Genomic DNA, 23575 nt, shown 5'->3' on the forward strand with positions numbered 1-23575 from the left:
GCTGGGGCCGGGTTCAAACCTACCACCCTCCATATATGGGGCGGTGCCCTATTCACTGAGCCACAGGCACTGCCCCCAGCTTTGGTCTTTTACTATAAAGTTTTTCTATAAATAAATAAAGTGAAAAATCGTAGTGTCTTCAGTGCCATTTAATTTTTCACAGCTGTATGGCAATCCTATTTCCCCAGAGTCTCTTCTACCCGATACAGACCAGATTTGTTCAACACTTTGCCTTCACATTTTTCTTTGTCCTCCTATTTATTTACTTATTTATCTATTTTTGAGACATAGTCTCACTCTGTTGTCCAGGCTAGAGTGCTGTGGCATTCGCCTAGCTTACAGCAACCTCAAATTCCTGGTTTCCGGTGATCCTTCTGCCTCAGTTGTCCCAGACAGGCACCCACCACAACGCCTGGCTAATTTTTCTATTTTAAGTAGAGATGGGATCTCACTTTTGCTCAGGCTGGTCTTAAACTCCTGAGCTCAAGCAATTCACCTGCCTCAGCCTCCCAGATTGCTAAGATTTTATGTGTGAGCCACCGTGCCCAGCCTATTCTGTTATTTAAATGTGTCTCTTGGAAATGGCATAATGTTGATTTCTGACAATCTTTGTCTTTCCTTGGGAGAGTTTGGACTTATGTGCACCGTCTTATTTTGTGTCTCCTGTTAGTCTCACTCTTTCTTTTTCTTTCCTTCTTACCCTAATTGCACTCAGCATTAGCACCTTAGCCCTCCCTGCTTGGAGATGTTGGTCCACGAGAACTTTTGATAAAACACTCGTTTCATCAGCAGTGATACTCTGATCCAGGGTAGACCTGCCTGCATTTGCCCATTATTCTAATCTAGGAGGAAATACTGTCCTAATGTTGGCATTCACACTCCCAGCTCCACCGGGTAGTCCAGTGTAATGGAGATGCAGCCGCCAAGCCAGCCACCACTTGCAGTTCTATACATTTTTAGCCTTTTCCTAAAGTCCGTCATGAACGAGAAGGAGAAAGCTCACTCATCAGTATTTCAGACATGACTGTGCTGTGAGCAGGTGCGCACAGACCAGCGAGGCTTCTGTATTACACTGGCATCATTCCCCACCATTCAGTCTTGTGAGAAGGTACAAATCGCAGCAGAGACACATGTGTGGTAGAGAGAGATGGTGTGTGATTATGTGTGTTTCTTGGAAATTTGTTTATGGTGAAGGAGGCCTAGGCTTAAAGTGGGTTTTCCAGGAAGCAGGTGTTACTTGGGGTCACTACAAAGCTGCATCCATCTAAATTTTCAACTTAGGGGTTGAAATGCTGGCCCTTTGTGGCACAGAACTTTCCAGGATGACTTTTCCTCTCCATTTTTCTCCCTCAGGTCAGCTGTAAGGCTAACTTTCCATCAACTTAACAAAAGTGCATTTGCTAAATGCAAAGGCAAAGTGAGGACTTTGGATGTGTACTTAGGAATTGAATTGCTCTCCTCAACTGTGCGAATATTTCCAAAGACCTTTTTTTAAATATACTGAGAGCATAATTTTGTTACTTTTGTAAAAGTACTACTTACCTCCTCCCCAGGGATATGATAACTGACTCCGTTTGGCATTACAAACATTGAAGCTGATAGAACTGTGTCTAAACATTGAAATTCTCAAGTTCTTTTGTTTTGAACATGACTTGAAGTGCTACAATTTTGCAAAATGTGCAAAACTGTTCTATCCCTTTTTTGCTTTATTGCCTGTGAAGCCTTTTGTCAGTATGGAGATACACGGAGGCAATATTTCCGTTCTTATCATTGTTTGATGTTATTCCGCGTTCGGATTTCTGACAGCACTCGAATCTAACATCAGTGTCTTCCCCCTACTTTCTGAAATTGATTGAATCATGCCATTGTATTTGAAATGGCTCATCCTCCTTTTACTAGCAGCCAGCCACTCAGCCCTTGCAGTGACAAGCCTGTGCTTACAGAGACATTGTCACTACAGGGTGGAAGGGTGGACTTCTCTAAACTGTGTTTTGTGCTTGACGGTACAGTTGGTGTGACCTGTACTCAGGTGTGTGTTTTCTAAACTATTGACCTCACATCTGGGTCGAGTCTGATCTTTTATTTCTAAAGAGTTAAATGTCCAGCACATGGAGTGAAACCACACTTTTCATAAGTTCTGTGTTCAGATCACCTAAATTGGTGCTTTATAAGAGTGTGTGTCACCCCTGAGGCACCCAGTTTAACTAAAAGTAGACGCTGTCTTTACGTGTAAAGCGTGCAAGAAAAAACTGGCAGTTTTATCTGTGGGCAAGAGTGCAGATTGGAACGTGTAAGGACGCAGCGTTCCTTAGAGGAACAATGAAGAAAGGAAGTAGGCTTAGTTGGACAGTCTCTTCTTTTCTTTTCTTTTCTTTCTTTTTTTTTTTTTTTTTTTTTTGAGGTAGAGTCTTACTCTGTCCCACTCAGTAGAGTACCATGGCCTCAGCGTACCTCTAATTTTTCTATTTTTAATACAGGCAGGTCTCACTCTCGCTCAGGCTGGTCTCAAACCTCCTGAGCTCAAGCAACCCCACTGCCCTGGCCTCCCAAAGTGCTATGCTTACAGTGAGCCAGCACCCCCAGCTGCTGATGGCGTTCCTAGGGGTGAAGTGCTGGCCTTCATTCATCCCCTTACTCGTTACCCATCGCCTCCTGGCCCGGTGTGCGGAGGGCATAAGATGCCAGTGTGTAATCACAAGTGCCTGCCTTCGAGGCACTTCCTTTCCTTTTCTTCCTAATACTCAGTTTACTGTGCTGTGAATTTTTCTGTTTGTCCCCTCAGCAACTCTTTTTTTTTGAGACAGAGTCTCAGGCTATCACCCTGGGTAGAGTGCTATGGCGTCACAGCTCATAGCAACCTCAAACTCTTGGGCTTAAGCGATTCTCTTGCCTCAGCCTCCCAAGTAGCTGGGACTACAGGCTATTTTTTTGTTGTTGCAGTTGTCATTGTTGTTTTAGCTGGTCCAGGCCGGGTTAGAAACTGCCAGCCTCGGTGTCTGTGGCCAGCACCCTACCCACTGAGTTTTGGGCGCTGCCCCAGCAACTCTTGAATGATATTTCCGTGACAAAGACTTTAAAATCAAGGTTTGTCTGTCACTCTGCCTTTGAATAATACCATACTGACAAAGTTGGATGAGAGGCAGTACCCAGTCTGTGTTCTGATGGTGCTGTGGCTGGTTTGGTGTGGTATTGGGACGCAAAAAGAAAAGGTTATCAAAATGAATGGAATGTGAACTAATATTTCTGAACAGAGAGAACAGTGTTTTCTAAATGCATGCATTAAACTGAGTTCACCCATGTCAGGCAATGAATAATTCCCTTTCTCTAATTCATCCTTGCCTTGTGACTGTGGGCTCTTACATAATTTGAAAATGCAAAATAGGATATTGTTTAACAGAAACTGCAGTTAGTGGTTACCAACAGCTGCAGAATGTTAGTTGAGTTCAAGTTATGTTTTAAACTCCAGTGACAATTTCTTCCTTTTCTGCTAGGTCTGGTTTCGTTTAACTTGGATAATTCTTTCACTGCTAGAGTCCCAGTTGATGAGTGACTGTTTTCCACGAAAAAGATAACAGGACTTTTTCATTCAGTTTCATTGCAAGTCTTAGTGGGCAGAAGCCCGAGGAGTTTTTCTGTCCCGTGTGAGAGGTTTTCTTGTTTCTGGTGTAATCACGGAGTTTTTAATATACAACCTGATATGAGGAAATTTTTTTAAGTGAAATTAAATGAAAATCCTGATCAGAAGTATAGAATAGCACATCAGCTTCTTAAGGAGATTGCAGTCTATTTTTTGTATGATATTCTAACTTCTACAGGTATTTGGCTTTGAACATTATTAGTAGCTTTTTAATCCTACACATATCTCCCTATTGTGAAATTGAATAGGAAATCTGGAGTGATTTATGAATTAAGGGGAAAATTCTAAGAAGTATGGGATAAAAGGTGAAATACCATGTTTGTAGTTACAATAAAATAGGCATGTACTTATTTTTTTTATTAAGTCAAATATACATAGATCATTGCATGTACTTTTTAATATGTCATATAGAGTAGAAGTTTTTTTTTTTTTTTGAGACAGTCTCAGTCTTTTGCCTTGGGTCGAGTGCTATGGTGTCATAGCTCCCAGCAACCTCAATCTCTTAGGCTCAAGAGATCCTCTTGTCTCAGTCTTCCAAGTAGCTGGGACTACAGGCACAATTCCTGACTAATTTTTCTGTTTTTGGTAGCCACAAGGGTATCACTCTTACTCAGACTGGTCTCAAACTCCTGAACTTAAGCTATCCACCTACCTCGTCCTCCCAGAGTGCTAGGATTGCAGGCTTAAGCCATTGTGCCCGGCTGATAGTAGAATATTTAAAAGAGAAAAATAAAATTGTACTTAGGAATCTGTGCCAATTTTACGTAAAAATTTACTTGGATTATCAGTTTGATAATTATCACAAGAAAACAAATGAAATTTAGTAGTTTAGGAAGTTTTCTTCAGTTGGAATCAGCACTGCAGGCTCTGTGAAGCACAGGCCAAAGGGAGCTGGTTCTATCCTAACTGGAGCCAGCTGAGTAGCAGAGTGTTAAATTTTTTTACCATTTGGGGAAACAGTCTCCAGCAAGATGACCACTTTAGTTATTGTACGTATAAGGAATTGTACTATTAAACTTGTGCTTGCCGTTGCTGTAACTACTAGGCTGACATCTTTATTGAACATGTTAATAATGTTGGTGCTTTCCCCAGATTTCTGTTTCATATAAAATGTCTGACTCTAGTTATCTGAAGGAATTGTTCGCTGTAACAATTTAGAAAACAATTTTTTTTTTTCAGAAAGAGGAAGTGGTTAGCACGAATGCAGGAAATAAATTTTGCAACTGCAGCTTGATCTTTTAGGCTTAAAAAGTTGAAAATGCTTTTTATTTAAAACAAGACAAAATGAACAGAATTGAAGAAGTATTATCAAAAATGGATATTTTGCAATGACTGTTCTAAGTGTGTCAATGTTCAAATAGAAGATTCTAGAAAAGACACTGTAGTTATTCTCTTGTTTATGTCTATCCTGTAAGCAGTCATTTCCGTGGAATTTATATTTACTGCTAAAGGCGTAATCTTTAACAAACCTGCAAGTTAATGTTAACAAAACCTGCAAGATGGCAATAGAGCAGAGCAAACAATAGGTGTCTTTCTCACACCCTTGATCTGAAGACAGACGCGGATTTCCTGAGACATTTATTTGTGTGTGTGTTTGGCTTTAACACTTAGCACTGACTTTGTGCCCCAAACTGCTCTGAAGGCTTTCATACGGTAACTCATTTATTTATTTTTTTTTTTTTTGACAGAGTCTCACTCTGTCATCCTGGGTAGAATACCGTGGTCACAGCTCACAGCAACCTCAAACTCTTGGGTTCAAGTGATCCTCTTGCCTCAGCCTCCCAAGTAACTGGGACTACCACTGCCCACTAACCATGCCCAGCCAGGTTTTCTATTTTTAGTAGAGATGAGATGGGGAGTCGCTCTTGCTCAGGCTGGTCTCAAACTCCCGAGCTCAAACAATCTGTGGGCCTTGGCCTCCCAGAGTGCTGGGATTATAGGTGTGAGCCACCTTGCCTGCCCTTAATAAGGTATTTTCATTTTTGCTAATAGTAAAAGGCATTGTCCATGGCCAAGAGCTTTTCCTCATCTTAGTGCCACACAGACGTGGGTCCAGCTCTTGTTTCTACCATCTACACGTGGGATGACACGAGGCAATTTATTTCATTTCGGTTCCCTATTCTACACTTTGAGGGCCAGTTGTGGGGTTTCAGTGGTATGTGATGTGTGTAAATCAGGGCCCTGTTTCTGGACTGCAGATAATTGGTAGGCACCGTTACTGTCACCTGCATTTTGCCTATTTATGTCTTTCTCCTCGGATTGCTTCTGGCTTTTCCCTCCTCAGCTCTTCCACTTCTTGTGTTAACTTTCTAGGTATTCAACAAGGAATATTATTTAGGCATGATCATAGGTCAGGATGAGGTGGAGAGGCCAGGAAAATGTGAGTCAGATGGAGAATAGAGCAGCAGCTGGAACATGCTGAGTGTGTGGTGGGAATAATCAGAACCTCCTTAATCACACATGATTAAGGCGGCCCCTCTTATGTGAAATCTCCTGGTCCTGTGATCAGCAGACCCTAGGAGCTCACAAGTTACTTGTGGATTCAGAAGAGCCTACACAGGTGATAGGCCTAAGAGCAGGGTTAGGGCCTGAATCTGAGGAATGGGTGGAAATGGGGATGATAGAGCCCAGGTTCTCGGGAGCCCCTTATTCAGGGCAGCGAGACAAACGTGTTGTGGATGTCACCTGCCGTCAGGACAGGGTCCTTCATCTCACCTTTGGAGTTCATAGGAAGGTATTAAAATAAACCCTGATGATGAGTGGCGCCTGTAGCTCAAAGGAGCAGGGTGCCGGCCCCATATACTGGAGTTGGTGGGTTCAAACCTGGCCATGGCCAAAAAGTGCAAAAAATAAAATAAACCCCAATGAAAAGTTACTGAGCCCACCCCTCAATAAACATACCCTGGGAAAGTGTTTTATATTTCCCAAAGGGTTTTTAATCCTTTCTACCTTTCTTTCATCCTTTATAGATAAAAAAGGGTAAGGCTCTAAATTATTAAACTACAGCCCCACCCGGTAGTCCACACCTGTAATCCTAGCACCCTGAGAGGCCAAGATGGGAAGATCCCTTGATCTCAGGAGCTCGAGACCAGCCTGAGCAAAAAGGCACTGCTAAAAATAGAAAAACTAGCTGGGCATTGTGGCCAGAGCCTGTAGTCCCATCTACTTGGGAGGCTGAGGCAAGGGGATCACTTGAGGCCCAGAGTTTGAGGTTGCTGTGATGTGATCAGACGCCACTATACTTCAGCCCGAGTGTCAGAGCCATATCCTGTCTCTTAAAAAAAAAAGATTTAGAAAAAATATTTTCTTTAAATGTTTTGAGCATATCTTCCTATTGTCTCTCACTGCTGATGTTCCTGTTGGGAGGCTGGCTTTCTATTTTGCATTTCTTTGTAGATACCTTGACTTTCTTCTCCAGTTGTTAAGGTCTGTATTTGTCTTTGGTGTTCTATGGTATTTCAAAGTACAGACTTTTTTATTTTTAATTTAGTCTGCCTGGGGTTCCTGGAGGATTTTTTTTTTAACCTATATATATAAATGTAGGAAAACTCTCAGGCATTGACACTTCAGATATTACCTGTTGTTCTTAATATCATTGGTTCTGGAACTCACATTACACGTGTGTGAAACTCCTCCTTCTGTTTTCTATGACTCTTAAGTTTTTCATACATTGCATTGTGTTAGCTCTCTACAGTACATTTTCTGAAACTTCCTCAGCTGCTTCATGAATTATGTTCAAATTATTCTGTTATTTTAACTCATCTAATAAGTTTTTTTTTTTTTTTTAACTGTACCAGTGGGGAAAGAATCGAATGAGTTTTCGAATTCTGGTGACTTCGTTTTTCATTTCTAGAAGTTCTACTTGATTCCTTTGCAGGCAGGCCTGACCTTCATCTAGAGCAGTGGTTCTCGACCTTCCTAATGCCGCAGCCCTTTCATGTAGTTCTGTGGGGCTCGCTGATCTAGAGCATCTTTTTAATTTTCTTGTGGTCTCATTGCTGCTTTTGTTTCTCTAATCCTTTTAAATGTTCTCATACTATATTTTCTTTCAAAAAAAATTTTTTTTAGTTCAAGTTCTTCTGGTGGTAATTTTTTCTCTATTGCATGAGTTCTCATGGTGGTTTATTTCCTTGTGCGTTTATAATATTACCATCTTTTTTGTATGGGCATAACTTCAACCAGAGATTGTTTTTTTTCCCTGGGAATCCGATTAAAGGAGGATTGTGGAAGTATTCTCCCAGCAAGGTTTTATAGTGTTTCTGCCAGGCAACCTGGAACTAATTTTTATGTTAATTTCTTGGCTTGAAGATTCTTGCACCATCTGTGTAGTATATACAGGCCGAAGGTTTTGTTTTTCAGAGAACACTCGTCCCCCATTCCACTCCACACCCTGAGACCTAAAGAAGCTTATTGTTACCTTTTCTGGTAACTAGAACTTTTACTGGGCATTGCACAGCTTAGAGAAAGCAGAAAAATACACATTGAGGTTAAAATGGAGGAAGGTGCTGAGCTCAGTGACTCACACCTGTGATCCCAGCACTCTGGGGAGGCCGAGGCTGGTGGATTGCTTGAGCTCAGGAGTTCAAGACCAGCCTGAGCAAGAGCAAGACCCCCCCCCTACTAAAAATAGAAAAACTAGCTGGGCATTATGGCAAGCACACGTGCTCCCAGCTACTTGTGAGGCTGAGGCAGGAAGATCACTTGAGCCCCAGAGTTTGAGGTTGCTGTAAACTGTGATGACGTTACAGCACTCTACCTACGGTGATGGAGTGAGACTCTGTCTCAAAAATAAATAAAATAAATAAAATAAAATGGAAGAAGAGTCTATAGTTTTAATCTTGGCCTCATTGATAGTATATTACTTAATAACATGGGTAAGATTTTAATATTAAGCTTTTTTTTTTTTTTGAGACAGAGTCTCACTTTGTAATCCCTTGGTAGAGTGAGAGCCATGGCGTCATAGCTGACAGCAACCTCCAATTCTTGGGCTTAAGCAGTTCTCTTGCCTGATCCTCCTGAGTAACTGGGACTACAAGTGCCCTACTACAACTCCCGGCTATTTTTAGAGGCAGGGTCTGGCTCTTGCTGGAACTCCTGAGCTCAAGCAATCCATCTGCCTCAGCCTCCCAGAGTGCTAGGATTATAGGGCGAGCCACCACGCCCAGCCCAATATTAAACATTCTCGATTAAACATCTATTGTGACTTCAAGACTAAAGGTGAATAGCTGCTAACCTACCACCAAACACCTCAGATTTCCTTAGAAATGGAAGTATGTGGCTCGGCACGTGTAGCTCAAGCCGCTAAGGCGCCAGCCACATACACCAGACCTGGCAAGTTTGAATCCAGCCCAGGCCTGCCAATGACAACTACAACCAAAAAATAGCCAGCCATTGTGGCAGGTTCCTGTAGTCCCAGCTGGGAGGCTGAGGCAAGAGAATCGCTTGAGCCCAGGAGTTGGAGGTTGCTGTGAGCTATGATACCGCAGCACTATACCCAGGGTGACAGCTTGAGGTTCTGCCTCAAAAAAAAAAAAAAAAAGAAAGTGTGGTATTTAATTTCTTTTCCTGGGTTGTGTAACGTGACTAAATTTTTTGCTTACCTAGGGAACAAATCTTTTCTAGAATTGCACCTTAAGAAGTGCTTGAAGTATTTCTGTACTTCATGGCAATAGAGAAGGGTGATCGAGTGGACGTTAACTCTTAGCCAGAATCCAGCCTGTTATCTTCAACTGAACATATACAGAACTTTGTGAGTGTCATTTTCTGGGGTGAGGGAAAGGGACCCACCATAACAAAGAGCTCAAGTCTCTTGCCAGCGACAGTGCAGTAGAAACCAGGGAGAAGGAGGAAGGGCCACGTCTTGGGAACCATGGTTTATATCTTACCGAGATCTCTGAGCTCATACCAAATTTGTTTTCAGTGGCCTACCTTGGAGACTTGCCAACATCCAGATGAATGATACAACATTGGCTTCTTCTGCCTTAACAGAAATTGTCCACCTTGAGTAAACAGATATTTCAAATTCTACTTTTTAAGTAAGGCAACCAGGGATAGGGAAACAGAAGGCCTTTTCTTAGAACTGTTTAGCAAGTGAATGGCCCATGTGGGATTGAGATGCTGGTCTCATTTGGTATCTTTTCCATATTCTCTCCTGTTTCAGCGACCTTGTACTTAAAATCCTCGGGCTAGGAAGTTATAAGACTGTTTAAACAAAAAAAGAAAGAAAGAAAGAAAAGAAAAAGTCAGGAAATTGCTGGAATATTTCAAGCATATTTCTTTGGTTAACTTATTTTGAAGTTTTTCTCTGTTTTGTATTCTAGCTGCCCTTATAATTTATCAAAGACAGACTCATTGTTTTGGCAAGCCCCTGGCCTGGAAGTCTCCAACAAAAACTCACAGCACTCTCTCTGAATAGGAATTTTTAAATGCATTCTTAGTCTTGAACTTGAAAATGTATTCTAGATGCTACAGTTTGCTGGGAAATTTAAACAATGGCATTTATCATACAACAACATTGCTCCAGACAAAGAGCTTCTTCATCTCTTCCTTTTCAGAATCCTCCTACTCCATTAGCTTTTCAGAGCTTTTTTTTTTTTTTCAACTGGACCTTAAAGGCCAGCCATTCCTCACCAAGGTCTCACCGTTTCTGGAATTCAGCAATAGAATTTGTCTCTTTACTAATATTTTTTGGCAAAGGAAAATATTCCTTAATCACTCTTTTCAGGACTGACATTGATGTTTTGTTTTTACACTAATGAGATTATGCTATAAATACTGTTTTGAAACTTTTTTTTTTTTTTTTTTGGGAGATAGAGTCTCCCTATGTCGCCCTGGGTACAGTGCCCTGGCGTCACAGCTCACAACAACCTCAAACTCCTGGCTGAAGTGATTCTTTTGCCTCAGCCTCTCTAGTAGCTAGGACTACAGGCCCTGCCACAACACTCGCCTATTTGTTTATTTGTTTGTCTAGCAGACTGTGACCAGGTTTGACCACACCAGCCTGGTGCATGTGGCTGGCACCCTAACCTCTGAGCTACTGGTGCTGAGCCTGTTTTGAAAACTTTAAAAGAAATTTTTAAATTATATTTAGCTTTTACTTCCCTTATTATTAAATATTTCTTTACATTGGCTAGACATTAGTCCATCAGGGGTGTGACATAATAGTTAAGCAATTGTTTCAAATTATTATTTCAAATGAATAGCTATTATGAACATTATGATGGATATTGATAAATTATCAGAGATGGAATTGCTGGGTCAAAGACTAGGGTAAAATTAATTGTACTCTTAAACATTAGCAGATCCTAGAGAAATTTTTGGTGCCAATTAGGGTTTTCTAGGACTCCAAACAGGTTGCTGTTTTTCTGATCTCAAAAATACCTATAAAAAATATTCCTTCAGAGTAGAGGAGGGACAGAAAAAAAGAAACAAGCACAGAAAAATATGAGATCTGACTAAGTTTGCAAGCTCATCCTAGCAAACGTGCAACCTGCTTCCTTGCTGAGTATCACTCCGGTCACCTTCCGAGTACTCCCCTGAGAAGCTGCGAACTGTGCCAGCACCTAATCCATCCTTCAAAGCACGCTTTCTGGGATGAGCTCGCAAACTTAATTGTCAGACCTCATAGGACGACAGCTCCAATGGCCATTCCAGAAAAGGAGTTCCAGAATTGCTTGGGAGGGTAGACTAAGCCCTGGCATCAGCAAATAGCTTCCTAAGGGCGCACTTTGGAGGCGACTGTAGTGACTGATACACAGCAATGAGGTGTGCAGGTATTTTTTGTGGGGCGGGGTTTGAACCCGCCACCTCTGACATATGGGGCCAGCGCCCTACTCCTTTGAGCTACAGGCGCTGCCCCATGTGTGCAGGAATTTTTCTAGGATGAATTCTCAAACTTAATTGTCCTACCGCCTAGGTAGAAAATAGGGAATGATTTCCAGTGCCCTCTACCTCATTTGTGTGCTGCGAAAAGACCTGTGCTTTGTTCGTTCATCTGGCTACGTCCGAAAATCTGGCTTCTCGGGGTTTTCAGTAGGTGAAATATGCAGGAACATTTGCTTTTTGAACCATATAGTTCTATAAATTTGAATTACAAAATTTACAGCAAACAGGTTTTTGTAATTAGGAGAAAAAAGTAGAAAAAGGCAGCCAAAGAGCCCTGTCTGTTACATTAGTAAAAATTTTATCTAGAGTGTGAAGTCTGTGGCTCAGGTGGTTTGAGGAGTGACAACGTCAAGTCTGGGGTTGTGCTGGCGTCTCGCTGTGGCTCCCGCCTGTGGGTGGTGGCCGGGCCCATCTGCCATCCAAGCTGAGTGGCCGCAGGTTGCTGGTCATGGGATAACAGTTGCAGGAAGCCTATCAGTGGTGCAAAATAGCATATTCTTCCATGAAAGTGAATAAAATCTCTTTCCATCTATTCTAAAATACAATTGGCCTCTTCTTATGATAATGATGAAATAAAATATTGGAAGTGCAGCTGTTTCAGAGAACATTTACTGTTGTTTAGGCGACCAGTGATAACTGTAAAATATTCCTTATTGCTTTCTCCAGACTTTTGGTAATAAAAGATGAACATTTATAATGTGTTATATCTGTTTATCAAAGGAAAAGTGACTTTTTAAAAAGTTCTGGCCCCTGCTGCATTGAATAGTTTACCATTTAAGGAACATCAATGTATAAAATTCTGAGAGGTTCAGGCTGTGTTCAAAAAGGTAATAAACCTCATTATTTATTCAGACACTATATAAATGGAACTAGTCCAAATTTACTCATTTTGTTAGAAGCCAAAAGCCATGAAAAAAGATCCAAGGCTGTCACTTAGAAAGCAAACAAACCGAGTTCCCCCGGTGAAAGTAACCACGTTCCTTAGGACACTGTTGAGATCCAGCCAGCAAAATTATTCTCCTTGATATTTTGAAATATTAAGGAAAAAGTAATAATGAATTAAACAGGAAATAGCTGCACTCTTTGGCCATGCTAATAATCTAAATTTAGCTAAATAAATGGATTACAGTATTTTTATCTTTAAACCCGTTAGGATTGCAAAGTCTCAGACTGCAGTTTAGTTTCTAAAATGTTGTTTTCTTTATTTAGAAAGTGACCTTTTAGAGAGTGCAGCTTTACTTCCGTAAAGTCATTGAAAATGGACTGTGTTAAGAATTACCAAGAGGTGAAGTCATGCGTGAGCAGGACATACGGGGAGGCCTGTTGGGATTTATTTGGGGAGATTCCCAAGGGGTTATCAAAGAAATTCCAAAGTTTAAATTCCGTCTCTCGGTAGACCACAAAAGTGGTCTAGATCTTAATCAGAGATGTCTGTGATTTTTTAGAATTTTATCTCTAAAACTTGAGTCTGACTCATTTAAAATGAAACAAAACCGACCAACCCCCTGGATATCTTTCTGCCCTCTAGTCCTGTTACTATAAGTTGCAGTGTCTTTTATTTTTAGAATGGGAAATTTAATTTAATTTAAATAAACAGCTTATGGTCTGGTTAGAATGGAAATGTTGCACTTCTTTGAGATAGTAGTTGCTATTTTTAGACCAATCTAAAAAGAGATGAGAAATCATGATGCTTATAATCGTCACTGAGCTTTAGATGTTAGGGAATACAGTCTCTGAAATACGTAGTTCCTTAAGGGTTACTCCAGACAAGCCTTTGAAAGTATTGTAAAGCTATTTTAACAAATATTTTTGTAAAGATGAGTAGTAGCAGTTTACTAATCAAAAATAGTTTTTCCATAGTGAAACTTGGTTAGAACAATGGCACGGTCCTAGGCCAGAGATTCAAAAGTGGATATTAATTCAAAGCAGCTGGATGTAGGAACTGAGAGAAAGACAGTGACTCTCCCTGCTGTGACTTTGCGGAATCTGACCTGCGACCATATTTTGCTGCTTCCAAGTGTTCCCCTGTCCTTCTAGGGGACAGAGAGAAGGAGAGAGAATGTAGAAATAGCCTTCTGTGATCCTGTGTTCAAGCTTTTACATTCAAGAACAATTCCCAAAGAGAAAACATTGCTTTTACATAAAAAGTAGACGCGTGTCCTCTAAAGTTTGTGTATCTGGTTTATTTTCTTCTGCTTAGCTGCTATCTTTCCAGGCTAGATTTTAGACATGTCCTTCTTTACCCAGCTTCTTCCGTAGTTCAAACCTAGTGGTTTCTAGTTATATTTCAGAAGTACTGCACACAAACAGGCTGAGGGCATGATGTGTCCAAAAAGCATGAGACAGTCCAAGCTGAAACATAATGTGTGTGTTAGGGATTTTCTAGAGCAAAGAGGGGAGGATCACAGGCACTTCCGACTACGTGGTGCTGGGGTGCCCCCCACACCAGCTCTCACGAGTCAAATATTCCAGTGTTGGTGTAAGTGGGTTTGTTGTCAGGAAGGTTTTATGTGCCCGTGTGATGCATGCATGTGTGTGTGTGTGTGCAGACATGCACACATACTCTATATGATGACGTTCTAATCCCTGTTTCAGATTCAGTAAGAATCCCCCACATAAACGAGGCGCTCTCTAGCTTGTTACATGTTGCTGTTCTTTATGGGAGAGATGGAGAAATGCCCCCTTGGATGCTTGTGAGGCTTATGAGGAAGGTTTGTGAATAAAATAGAGAATGCTTGAGAAATGTGAGGTCTCTGGGAATTTCCTTGTTTTTTTAACAAAGTGACGAGTGATGAAGTGACAGCGCTTGAAGGGCTGATGGGCTTTCCTGCTGCTGTTTCCTGAGGGGGACAGATGGAGACCTGTGGGGGTGGAGCTGCTGCTTAAACGGCGGGGGGGGGGCTGCTGTATATTGGGATGGGTTTTTGAAAATAGCTGGGTGCTTAACTTTGGGGGGACTAGACTAATATATTTACTAATGGACACAGTAAGGATCAGAAGCCCAAGCGTATGTCAGGAAGGGAGTTCACAGGCCACCAGCAAAGAGGAAGAATGCAGCAGCTAAAATAAACCCAGGGTCGATGAGAAGTGGATAACGTGGTATCAAGACACCTAAAGGCCTTAAGAAACTAAAGAAACCTCAGTAATAAGGAAATTCGGGTGGCGATACCGATACTGCTACCTTCGTTTGGGAAGTGTTCATGTAAGAATAGGGAAGAAAATAAAGGAAGCAGCGACGCATTCCCACCTTGGGCTTATGCTGATCTGCGTACGAGTAAAACGTGAAGTGAAAATCAGGTCTCGTCTCCAAGTCACATAGGCAGGGCGCCAACAGAGAATGCTGAGATGAAAAGTAGCCAAGACGGGATGTCACCATCAGACAGAAAGTAGGACAGACAACTTCAGCGTCTCTCTGCTGGGTTTACACGAGAACGTTTCTGCATGCCTTCTTCCTTCCACTACTAGGTCTTAATTTTCTATAACATTGGTTCATTAAAACAAAACAAAAACAAGCAAGCAAACAAAAGGTTGCCTTGGTTATGTTGGAACATGGCCCTTTCCCTGTTGTGTTTTTGGCTCAATGCCGGGAGTTGGCCAAGTCACCTAAGGACCAAGCATACCTTCATCTGGCAGGGGGTGGGTTTGTGCCCTGCGGGGACCTCAGACTGTGTTAGAGAGTCTCGAGGTAATATTTGTCAAAATGCTACCAAAATGCCATATAAAATCCAAGGTGGCGTTGACAGGGTGACAATCTCCTGTATTTGTGGGTAATTTTAGAGTTGGCATGTTCTTGTTTGAGCTTTAAAGTCTGTTCTGCAACTGGGCAACAATTGCCCCTCTCCCTTTTTTAAAGATAAGTGATTGACTAAAATAAGAATTAAAAGAAACAAATTTGTAGATTTTATTAGTGTGTTTCTCTTTTATTTTTTGAGAAAAGCAATGTAGTAAAATGAAGTAACAACCTCCCCAAACATAGAAGGCGCGGAAGGCGCCCCGCTTAGCTGCCTCTTTAAAGTATAGACTAAGAGTAAACAGAGTGGAGAGGTTTAGAAAGGCCCCCTCTGAGCAGGGGTTCTTATATCTTCTTAGTCCATGAACCCCATTGAGAATTAGATTTTTTAAAGTATGGGTTTCCCCCTCCCCTCCTAAAAAAAAATACAGTGTATTCAAATTTGTAGTAAATTTGGGACTTAGCACCCCATTGTGCAGTCCTGGTTGTGATATCTAAACGTGGGGGTAATGTTTTTGCTCTAAGGCCCGACAACAAGCTCAAATACGGCACCAAATGGCGGAGGACAGCAAAGCAGATTACTCATCGAATCTTCAGAAATTCAACCACGAGCAGCATGAGTATTACCATACTCACATCCCCAACATCTTCCAGGTAAGGCATTCAAATTTCATGTTGTGTTTTTCTTAGAAACACATTGCTTCTGTCTGGGTTCCTTAGAGATGTATTGCTTCTGGCCAAGTGCAGTGGCTCATACCTGTAATCCCAGCACTCTGGGAGGCCAAGGCTGGAGGATCCTTGAGCTCAGGAGTTAGAGACCAGCCTGAACAAGAGTAGGACCCTGTTTTCACTAAAAAAAAAAAAAAAGAAAAAGAAAGAAAGAAAGAAAGAAAAGAAAAAGGAAAAAAGAAAAATTAGCTGGGCATGGTGGTGTGCACCTTTATTCCCAACTACTAGAGAGGCTAAGGTTAAGCTATGATTGGTGCCACTACACCCTACCCTACCCAGGGTCACAGAGTGAGACTCATGTCTCAAAAAAAAAAAAACAGAAAAGAAAAGAAAAAAAGAGGCTTGCTGCCTATAGCTCAAGTGGCTAAGGTGCCAGCCACGTACACCAGACCTGGCGGGTTTGAATCCAGCCTGGGCCTGCCAAACAACAATCACAACCCACAACACCAGGGGCCCATCACAACCCTGGGCTGTTTTTTAGAAATGGGGTCTCACTCTTGCTCAGGCTGGTATCCCAACTTGTGGGCTCAGGCAATCCACCCACCTCGGCTGCCCCGAGTGCTGGGATTATAGGATTAAACCCCTGTGCCCGGTGTAAACTTCCACAGTTTACAGCTGCAACCATCTATTCAGTCTTAAACTCTGATTCTCTAAATAATGCTGTCTTTGCCAAAAGGATGATCTGATTACAAAAATGCAAACTTTAGGAGTCAAAGCAACAGTCATACAGTTGTAGAATTTGAATAAATGACAGTTCTTGCTTTTGAATATTTTTCTTTTGGTTCCTTAGGTTATCAAAAATAACATGAGGAAAGATATACACATGTCCTGCCCCTTGGGGAACGGCTATGAGTTTTAGTCCAGTTGTAGAAAAAAACATTCGTTTCTTGGTATCTACACACACACAGCAAACAAGAACTACCAAATTGTATTCAAAAGTACCCGACTTACATCTCAGGGTTGAGACACTTAACTAAATACTGTTTTGGTAAAGTGTAAAGTGAATCAAAGCTGGAGAAAGTGAGCCACATTACCAAATGGTGTTAATAGTCAAACTACCAAGTTTGGGGATTCTTACTGAAAGAGGAATGGAATTGAATGAAGTATAGACAGTAGAACCTCTGTAAGTTGACCACACAAAGAACTGCAACAGACTGGTCAGCATGCAGGGGACGCCAACATAAGGAACTTCCATTGAGTGCATGTCTGAAAATTGGGTCAATTTAAGGAGGTGGTCAATGTAGGGAAGTGTTCAACTGTGGAGGTTCTGCTGTAGTTGGGCAGCCTAACAATTTATAAAATACATATGTACAGCCGGCTAAAACAAAGGCACTATAAACTTAGGTTGCTCTCACTCTAACCCCTTTTTTCTCCTAGAGAATTTGTTAGAGGCAACAATGTTGCCAGGAAACAACTTCCTTAAATAACAATAGGCCAAATTTATTTCATACAAAATCTAATGTTACAGAAAATACAAGAGATGGAGGAAAGGAGGATTGTGAGAATTGGAGAATCAATGAAGACGTACGCAGAAGTGGACCGGCAGGTCATCCCAATCATCGGGAAATGCTTGGATGGAATAGTGAAGGCAGCTGAATCCATTGATCAGAAAAATGTAAGTATTGTAGTCTGGGTATCAAAGTACCAAATACAGAGCTCACCCAGCTCTAGCCACAGCCACTGTTACCCTCCTGATCCAAGGTCCTGTCATCTTCGATTATGTAGGAGGTCCCAGGGGCGCTGCAGAAGCATCTGACTAGTCTCCTCACCTTTGCACCTATCCCCACCCCCCATTACTTTCTTAATGCAGAAACCAGAGGACCCTTCAAATAAATTGGGTCTCGTCCTTCCTCTGCTCGGAACCCTCCAGGAGTATCCTCAACTCAGAGGAGAAGTGAAAGTCATCTGGAGCTGCAGAGCCCTAAGCCATCTAGACCCCGCCCTCTCACACACCCCTGTTTCCCTTTGCTCTGTCCCCTAGATGCTCCAGCCATGGTGGCCTCCTTGGTATTCCTTGAAAACTCCAGAAATACTCTTACCTTGCTCTTCCTCTGCCTGGGATTCCCTTCCCCCAGGTTTCTGAGTGGCTCCCTCTCTTACCTCCCTTGGGTCCTTGCTTGAAAGAACAAGTTTCATTCCCCTGCGTCTTTGAGAATTCAAACATGAGATCTTTCTTAATCCCTACAGGTCATCATTCTTTGCACATTCCCTTCATCTTCCCAAAATGTTCCTTCTGTGTTTCACATGGTTTTTCAAGTTTGTCTTTTTGTGGATTCCATTCTTGGCAAAGTTAATTATGGTCTCACTGCTTTGATCTTAGGCATTTTTATTGTAGTTTTTATTTCATCGTGCCCTTTTATCTCTGCCTATTCATGTTTAAATGCTATTATTCATGTCCTTTTTTAAAATTTTGTTTTGAGAAAAGTTGTTTTATAAAGTCATTCACTGAGTATTCACTGAACACCTGCTTTGCTGCAGCCTGTGGGCCTCCCCATGACCTGTGAGGAGAACCCCCAACTCAGAGCGGTCGCACTCTGCCCAGGGTCACATGAGTGGATATGTCCGTCTGGCTCCAAAGCCCCATAGTCTTTCCTCTAAGCCCCGCCACCTTGTTCTTTTTAGTTCTACAAGAGTTTGGGGCACATATTTGAATCTGCTCACTCATTCACAAGTGCCAGGCATGATTTTTTTTTTGAGACAGAGCCTCAATTTGTCGCCCTCAGTAGAGTGCTATGGCATCACAGCTCACAGCAACCTCCAACTCCTGGGCTCAAGTGCGTCTTCTGCCTCAGCCTCCCAAGTAGCTGGGACCACACACGCCCGCCACAGCGCCTGGCTATTTTTTGGTTGTAGCCAGCATTGTTGTTTGGCAGACCCGGGCTGGATTCGAACCCACCACCTTAGGTGTATGTGGCTGGTGCCTTAGCCACTTGAGCCACAGGCGCCAAGCCAGCCAGGCATGATTCTAAAGGGGGAGGTGGACAACAATAAAATTAAGGAGAACATTATTTAGAATCAAAACCACGAGCATTTTGGAAAAGATAAAACAGAAAAGATGATAAGAAGTACCTTTGTGAGGTGGTATAGGGGATAGATATACCAGGTCAGGAAGTTACATTTGAGCTAGTTTGAAGGACATGATCTAACAAGTAATTCAATGGGTCAGTGAGGTCGGTCACTCCTGTGGTCTCAGTGACTTGGGGAGCTGAGGCAGGAGGATCACTTGAGCCCAGGGTTGGAGTCTAGCCTGGCAACATAGCAAGACTCATCTCTGAAAATAAAATAAAATATAGATAAAGTTCAAGTTGATTTATTTATATAAAGCTAGTTTCCTTTTGTATCAAATTATGGTGTTTTTACTAGACTGGACCAATGTACTCACTGGCACATTTCTAATCATTGTGGAACTGAATCTGGTCGTTCATATAGCAAGAACTATAGTGTTGTATTTTTTTTTCTCCGATGTAAAAGTTGTCTAGAGATTGAGGGTCCAGCGGTGGCAGGGCCAGTAGTCTACGCCCAATCCAGGCTCCTCCTGCTTTACCATTCTTTGATGATGGGACTTTCAAACTCATGATTCCATGTGGCTCCTGGAGCTCTAGCCATGACATTCAAATTTCAGAAAGCAGAATGTGGAGAAGGGCCCCACCATCACTTTAAAGAGACTTCTAAGGTGGTGGCTCCCCTAGCACTCTGGGAGGCCAAGGCAGGTGGATTACTTGAGCTCAGGAGTTCAAGACTAGCCTGAGGAAGATTGAGACCCCATCTCCACTAAAAATAGAAAAGCTAGCCAGGTGTTGTTGCAAGTGTCTGTAGTTCTAGCTACTTGGGAGACTGAAGCAAGAGGATTGCTCAAGCCCAAGAGTTTGAGGTTACTGTGAACTATGATGCCACTGTACTCTACACAGGGCAACATAGTGAGACTCTGTCTAAAAACAAAAATTGTACATTGTACTTCTGCCTACATCTCAAAGGTCAAAACTTAGACATGGGGTTACCTCTTACTATACCAAGGCTGGACTATGAAGCCTTTAGCTCAGTGGCAAAGTTCCCAACTCAAAATCCATTCTTATTACTACGAAGGAAGGGTGATTTGGATATATTGGAAGACAATTGGCATTCTGAAGCACATCTAAAAATTAAGTATTACCTAAAGCAGCTTTGACTAATTAAAATATGTTCTCACATTAAGACCCTGAAGGGTTTTTCTTTCTTATCAATCTTTCTATCTACAACACTATTGATTATAACTTCCAGATGCATTTAGTTCTACCAGCCAACGCTGAGCTCCCTGATAAGCTATTGGACCCATAGCTCCTAGCAGAGTACACACTATAGATTGTACACTTGGCTCATTGATTTATTTGGCAAACACTTATTGCATCTCATTATCACCATCTAGGTACTAGGAATACAGTAGGAAAAAGCAGAAAAGAGCTTAAATTTTAGTGGGGGAAAGATGGAACAAATATATAATAAAAAATTAAGCAATTAGTATCTTTGAACCATAATGATCAAAGAAATTAGAGTTTATTTCCTCTTTGATTTGACTTTGTTTATGAAAAATTGCTTTAAAAACTTCTACTGGGAACCATTTTTTTATGTTACTGTATTTTTTTTAAGGGAATTATAAATCATGTAAACCATTGATTTTTTATGTTACTGTATTTTTAAGGGAATTGTAAATCATATAAACCATTGATTCTTCTGCTTTCAACAAACTAGCTCTTTTTTTTTTTTTTGAGACAAAGTATTCACTTTGTCACCTTCAATAGAGTACTATGGCATTATAGCTCACAGCAACCTCAAATTCTTGGGCTAAAGCAATTCTCTTGCCTCAGGCTCCCACATAGCTGGGACTACAGGTGCTGACCACAACACCCAGCTATTTTTAGAGATGAGGTATCACTCTGGCTCAGGCTGGTCTCGAACTTGGGAGCTCAGGCAGTCCACCCGCTGAGGCCTCCCAGAGTGCTGGGATTATAAGTGTGAGCCACCATGCCCAGCCTAACAAACTAGCTCTTAACTAGTATTTATTTCACTAATTATACAAAAATAGTTATTGACAGTATCTTCAAATCTTAAGATCTTGGAAGTAATAGACTTACAAACGATACTTATTCCTTCTTGTGATAAAAAAAAGTTACTAGAAAAAATATCTATTATCAACATAATTCCCTTAGAAGATCATCAGTATGAGCTCATCACACTTCATTGTGGAAAAGGTATTTGCATGCATTTGAATGTATTTGTGTGTTCCTGGGTATAATTTCAGGATTCCCAGCTGGTAATAGAAGCTTATAAGTCGGGGTTTGAGCCTCCCGGAGACCTTGACTTTGAGGATTACACTCAGCCAATGAAGCGCACCGTGTCGGACAACAGCCTTTCCAATTCCCGAGGAGAAGGCAAGGCAGAGCTCAAATTTGGCGGCAGATCCAAAGGAAAGCTATGGCCGTTCATCAAAAAAAATAAGGTACTGATGATTGGCTCTAGTGTGAAAAGAGTTTTTTTAAGGTGTGGAGATTTTGACTTTTATCTCTTAGTCTTGAAAAAAACTAAGGTCTTAAGCCTATAGTTTCAGAAAGAAAACAAAAAGCGACTATGCTATTTTCTGTAAAAGTCTTTCTTTCTGGTGGCGGTATGTTTGCCATGGCCCTTGTCTTATTTCAGACGCATTGTCATTTGCACCGTGTCACCCACACTAACAGATGACTGACCTCTCAGCCGTTTGCATCGTGCTTAGCGCCCCAGAGTCCCCTAGACCGCTGTGTACCTTGGCTGGGAGAGGGGATGTAGCCAAAATTTCTATAACAATCTATCAGTGCATCTAATCAAAATTATTACCATGTTAGTTGCTTGGTTTTGAATTCGTGTTAACTCGTGTTTCCATGAACATTTTTCATTTTCTTTTCATAGTGTGATAAACAGGTGCATGACAGCATTAACCTGGGGGTATAAAATACGATCAAGGCAACGTGACTGCTTTAACCTTAGAATGATTTAATCCTTAATTTTAAAAGACTGTCTTGCTGTTTTCATAACCTAAGCATTTAAGGTCTTTCATTTTCTCCCATTGAACTGTGTTAGCTTAGGTGGTAGAAATATTTACCCTCCTGACTGAAACTGGTTTAGAGTAACTGGAGTTACAGTCTGCATGCGAAAGTCTGCATGAGCTTCTTGTCAACTATTTCTTGCTCTTATTCTGTTGCACTACTTACTAAACCTCCCACTCTCATCATATTCTTCATTTAACATGTTCTACGTGTTTTCTTTTGGACCATGGCCTCAATATTTAATTGTTTGTGTTTTACTTGCTTTGGATTTCAAATATTATTTGATGCTTATTTTTGTTTTGTGTCTTATCTTCTTGTTTCTGATTTTCACTCTGTCACTGCTCCATCTCTTACATGTAGCTTGTGTCCCTTTTAACATCCCCCCATCAGCCTCCCCCTCCTCCCCCTGCCTCTGCCTCACCCTCTGCTGTTCCCAACGGCCCCCAGTCTCCCAAGCAGCAAAAGGAACCCCTCTCCCACCGCTTCAACGAGTTCATGACCTCCAAACCCAAAATCCACTGCTTCAGGAGCCTAAAGCGTGGGGTAAGTTCCGCTCTGGAATCCTGTCTCTCTGCGCACTTTGTGGCATGTTTTGTTCTGCATAACTTATTTTGTTTGTGAATGAATCCATTGTTTTTTCCCATAACATTAAAAAAAAAAAAAGGACCTATGGTTCTTTGTAGCTAGAGAGGAGAAAGAAAGAAGAGGGGAGAAAGAAGGAAACAGGGTGGAGGTAAGGAGAGAGAAAGCCCGCCAGCCCAGACCTCACTTTCCCTCTGGAGCATTTGGAAGGACTTTATTTACCCCACTTCCCCTTTAAAGTGTCCTAGTCATTAATTCTTTTTACCTTGATTTTACCAAAAAAGGAAACAGATTCCATATCTAAAACTGGCAACCTACAAGATGAGGAATTGGAAGTGACCGTATGGTCAGAACATTTTTGCTTAGTAATTAATTACTGTAGTGATGTGAATATAATGAAGAGTGTTCCCTCAGGGTTCAAAGGGAAAACGTCACAATGGTTTCATTAGCTACTTTAGTGAAATTATAAGGTGTTGAAAATACCTATTGACTAGAAAAGATCTAATTCAGTATTTGCCTTTAAAGGGTGAAATGATGAAAGTGAAATTTATCAAGTGCTTCTTCTGCACCAGGCTCTGTCCTGCGTGCTGGTTTACTTTTATTCATCCACCCTGTAGAGCCCAGGTGGTACTAATAGTTCCTTATTTTATTACTGCTAAGGAAATGGACGCATAGAAAGATGAAGTTAGGAAGATGTAGGGCCAGAATTTAAAGCCAGAGAGTCTGTGACATCCACATCAGGGATAAACAATTATAATACATTTGATTCATAAGTGGATTTCATTAAGACTCAAATTTGCAGGCTCAGCGCCTGTGGCTCACGTGGCTAAGGTGCCAGCCACATACACCTAAGGTGGCGGGTTCAAATCCAGCCTGGGCCCGCCAAACAACAATGATGGCTGCAACCAAAAAATGGCCAGGCATTGTGGCGGGCGCCTGTGGTCGCAGCTACTTGGGAGG

General features: G+C 41.6%; 1 protein-coding gene across 1 annotated transcript in view; it reads left to right on the forward strand.

Annotated features, from left to right (window-relative positions):
* FNBP1 (formin binding protein 1) overlaps nucleotides 1-23575 on the forward strand; it is a 125501-nt gene that overhangs the window by 80795 nt on the left and 21131 nt on the right. The window contains exons 7-10 of the mRNA XM_012808209.2: nucleotides 15777-15905; nucleotides 17449-17595; nucleotides 21256-21453; nucleotides 22394-22576. Of these exons, the coding sequence (XP_012663663.1) occupies nucleotides 15777-15905; nucleotides 17449-17595; nucleotides 21256-21453; nucleotides 22394-22576 (657 nt within the window). The remainder of the gene's footprint in view (nucleotides 1-15776; nucleotides 15906-17448; nucleotides 17596-21255; nucleotides 21454-22393; nucleotides 22577-23575) is intronic.

The sequence above is a fragment of the Otolemur garnettii genome, unplaced genomic scaffold (assembly GCF_000181295.1).
Source record: "Otolemur garnettii isolate 467f Iridium unplaced genomic scaffold, OtoGar3 scaffold00087, whole genome shotgun sequence".
In the NCBI taxonomy this organism is placed as follows: Eukaryota; Metazoa; Chordata; class Mammalia; order Primates; family Galagidae; genus Otolemur; species Otolemur garnettii.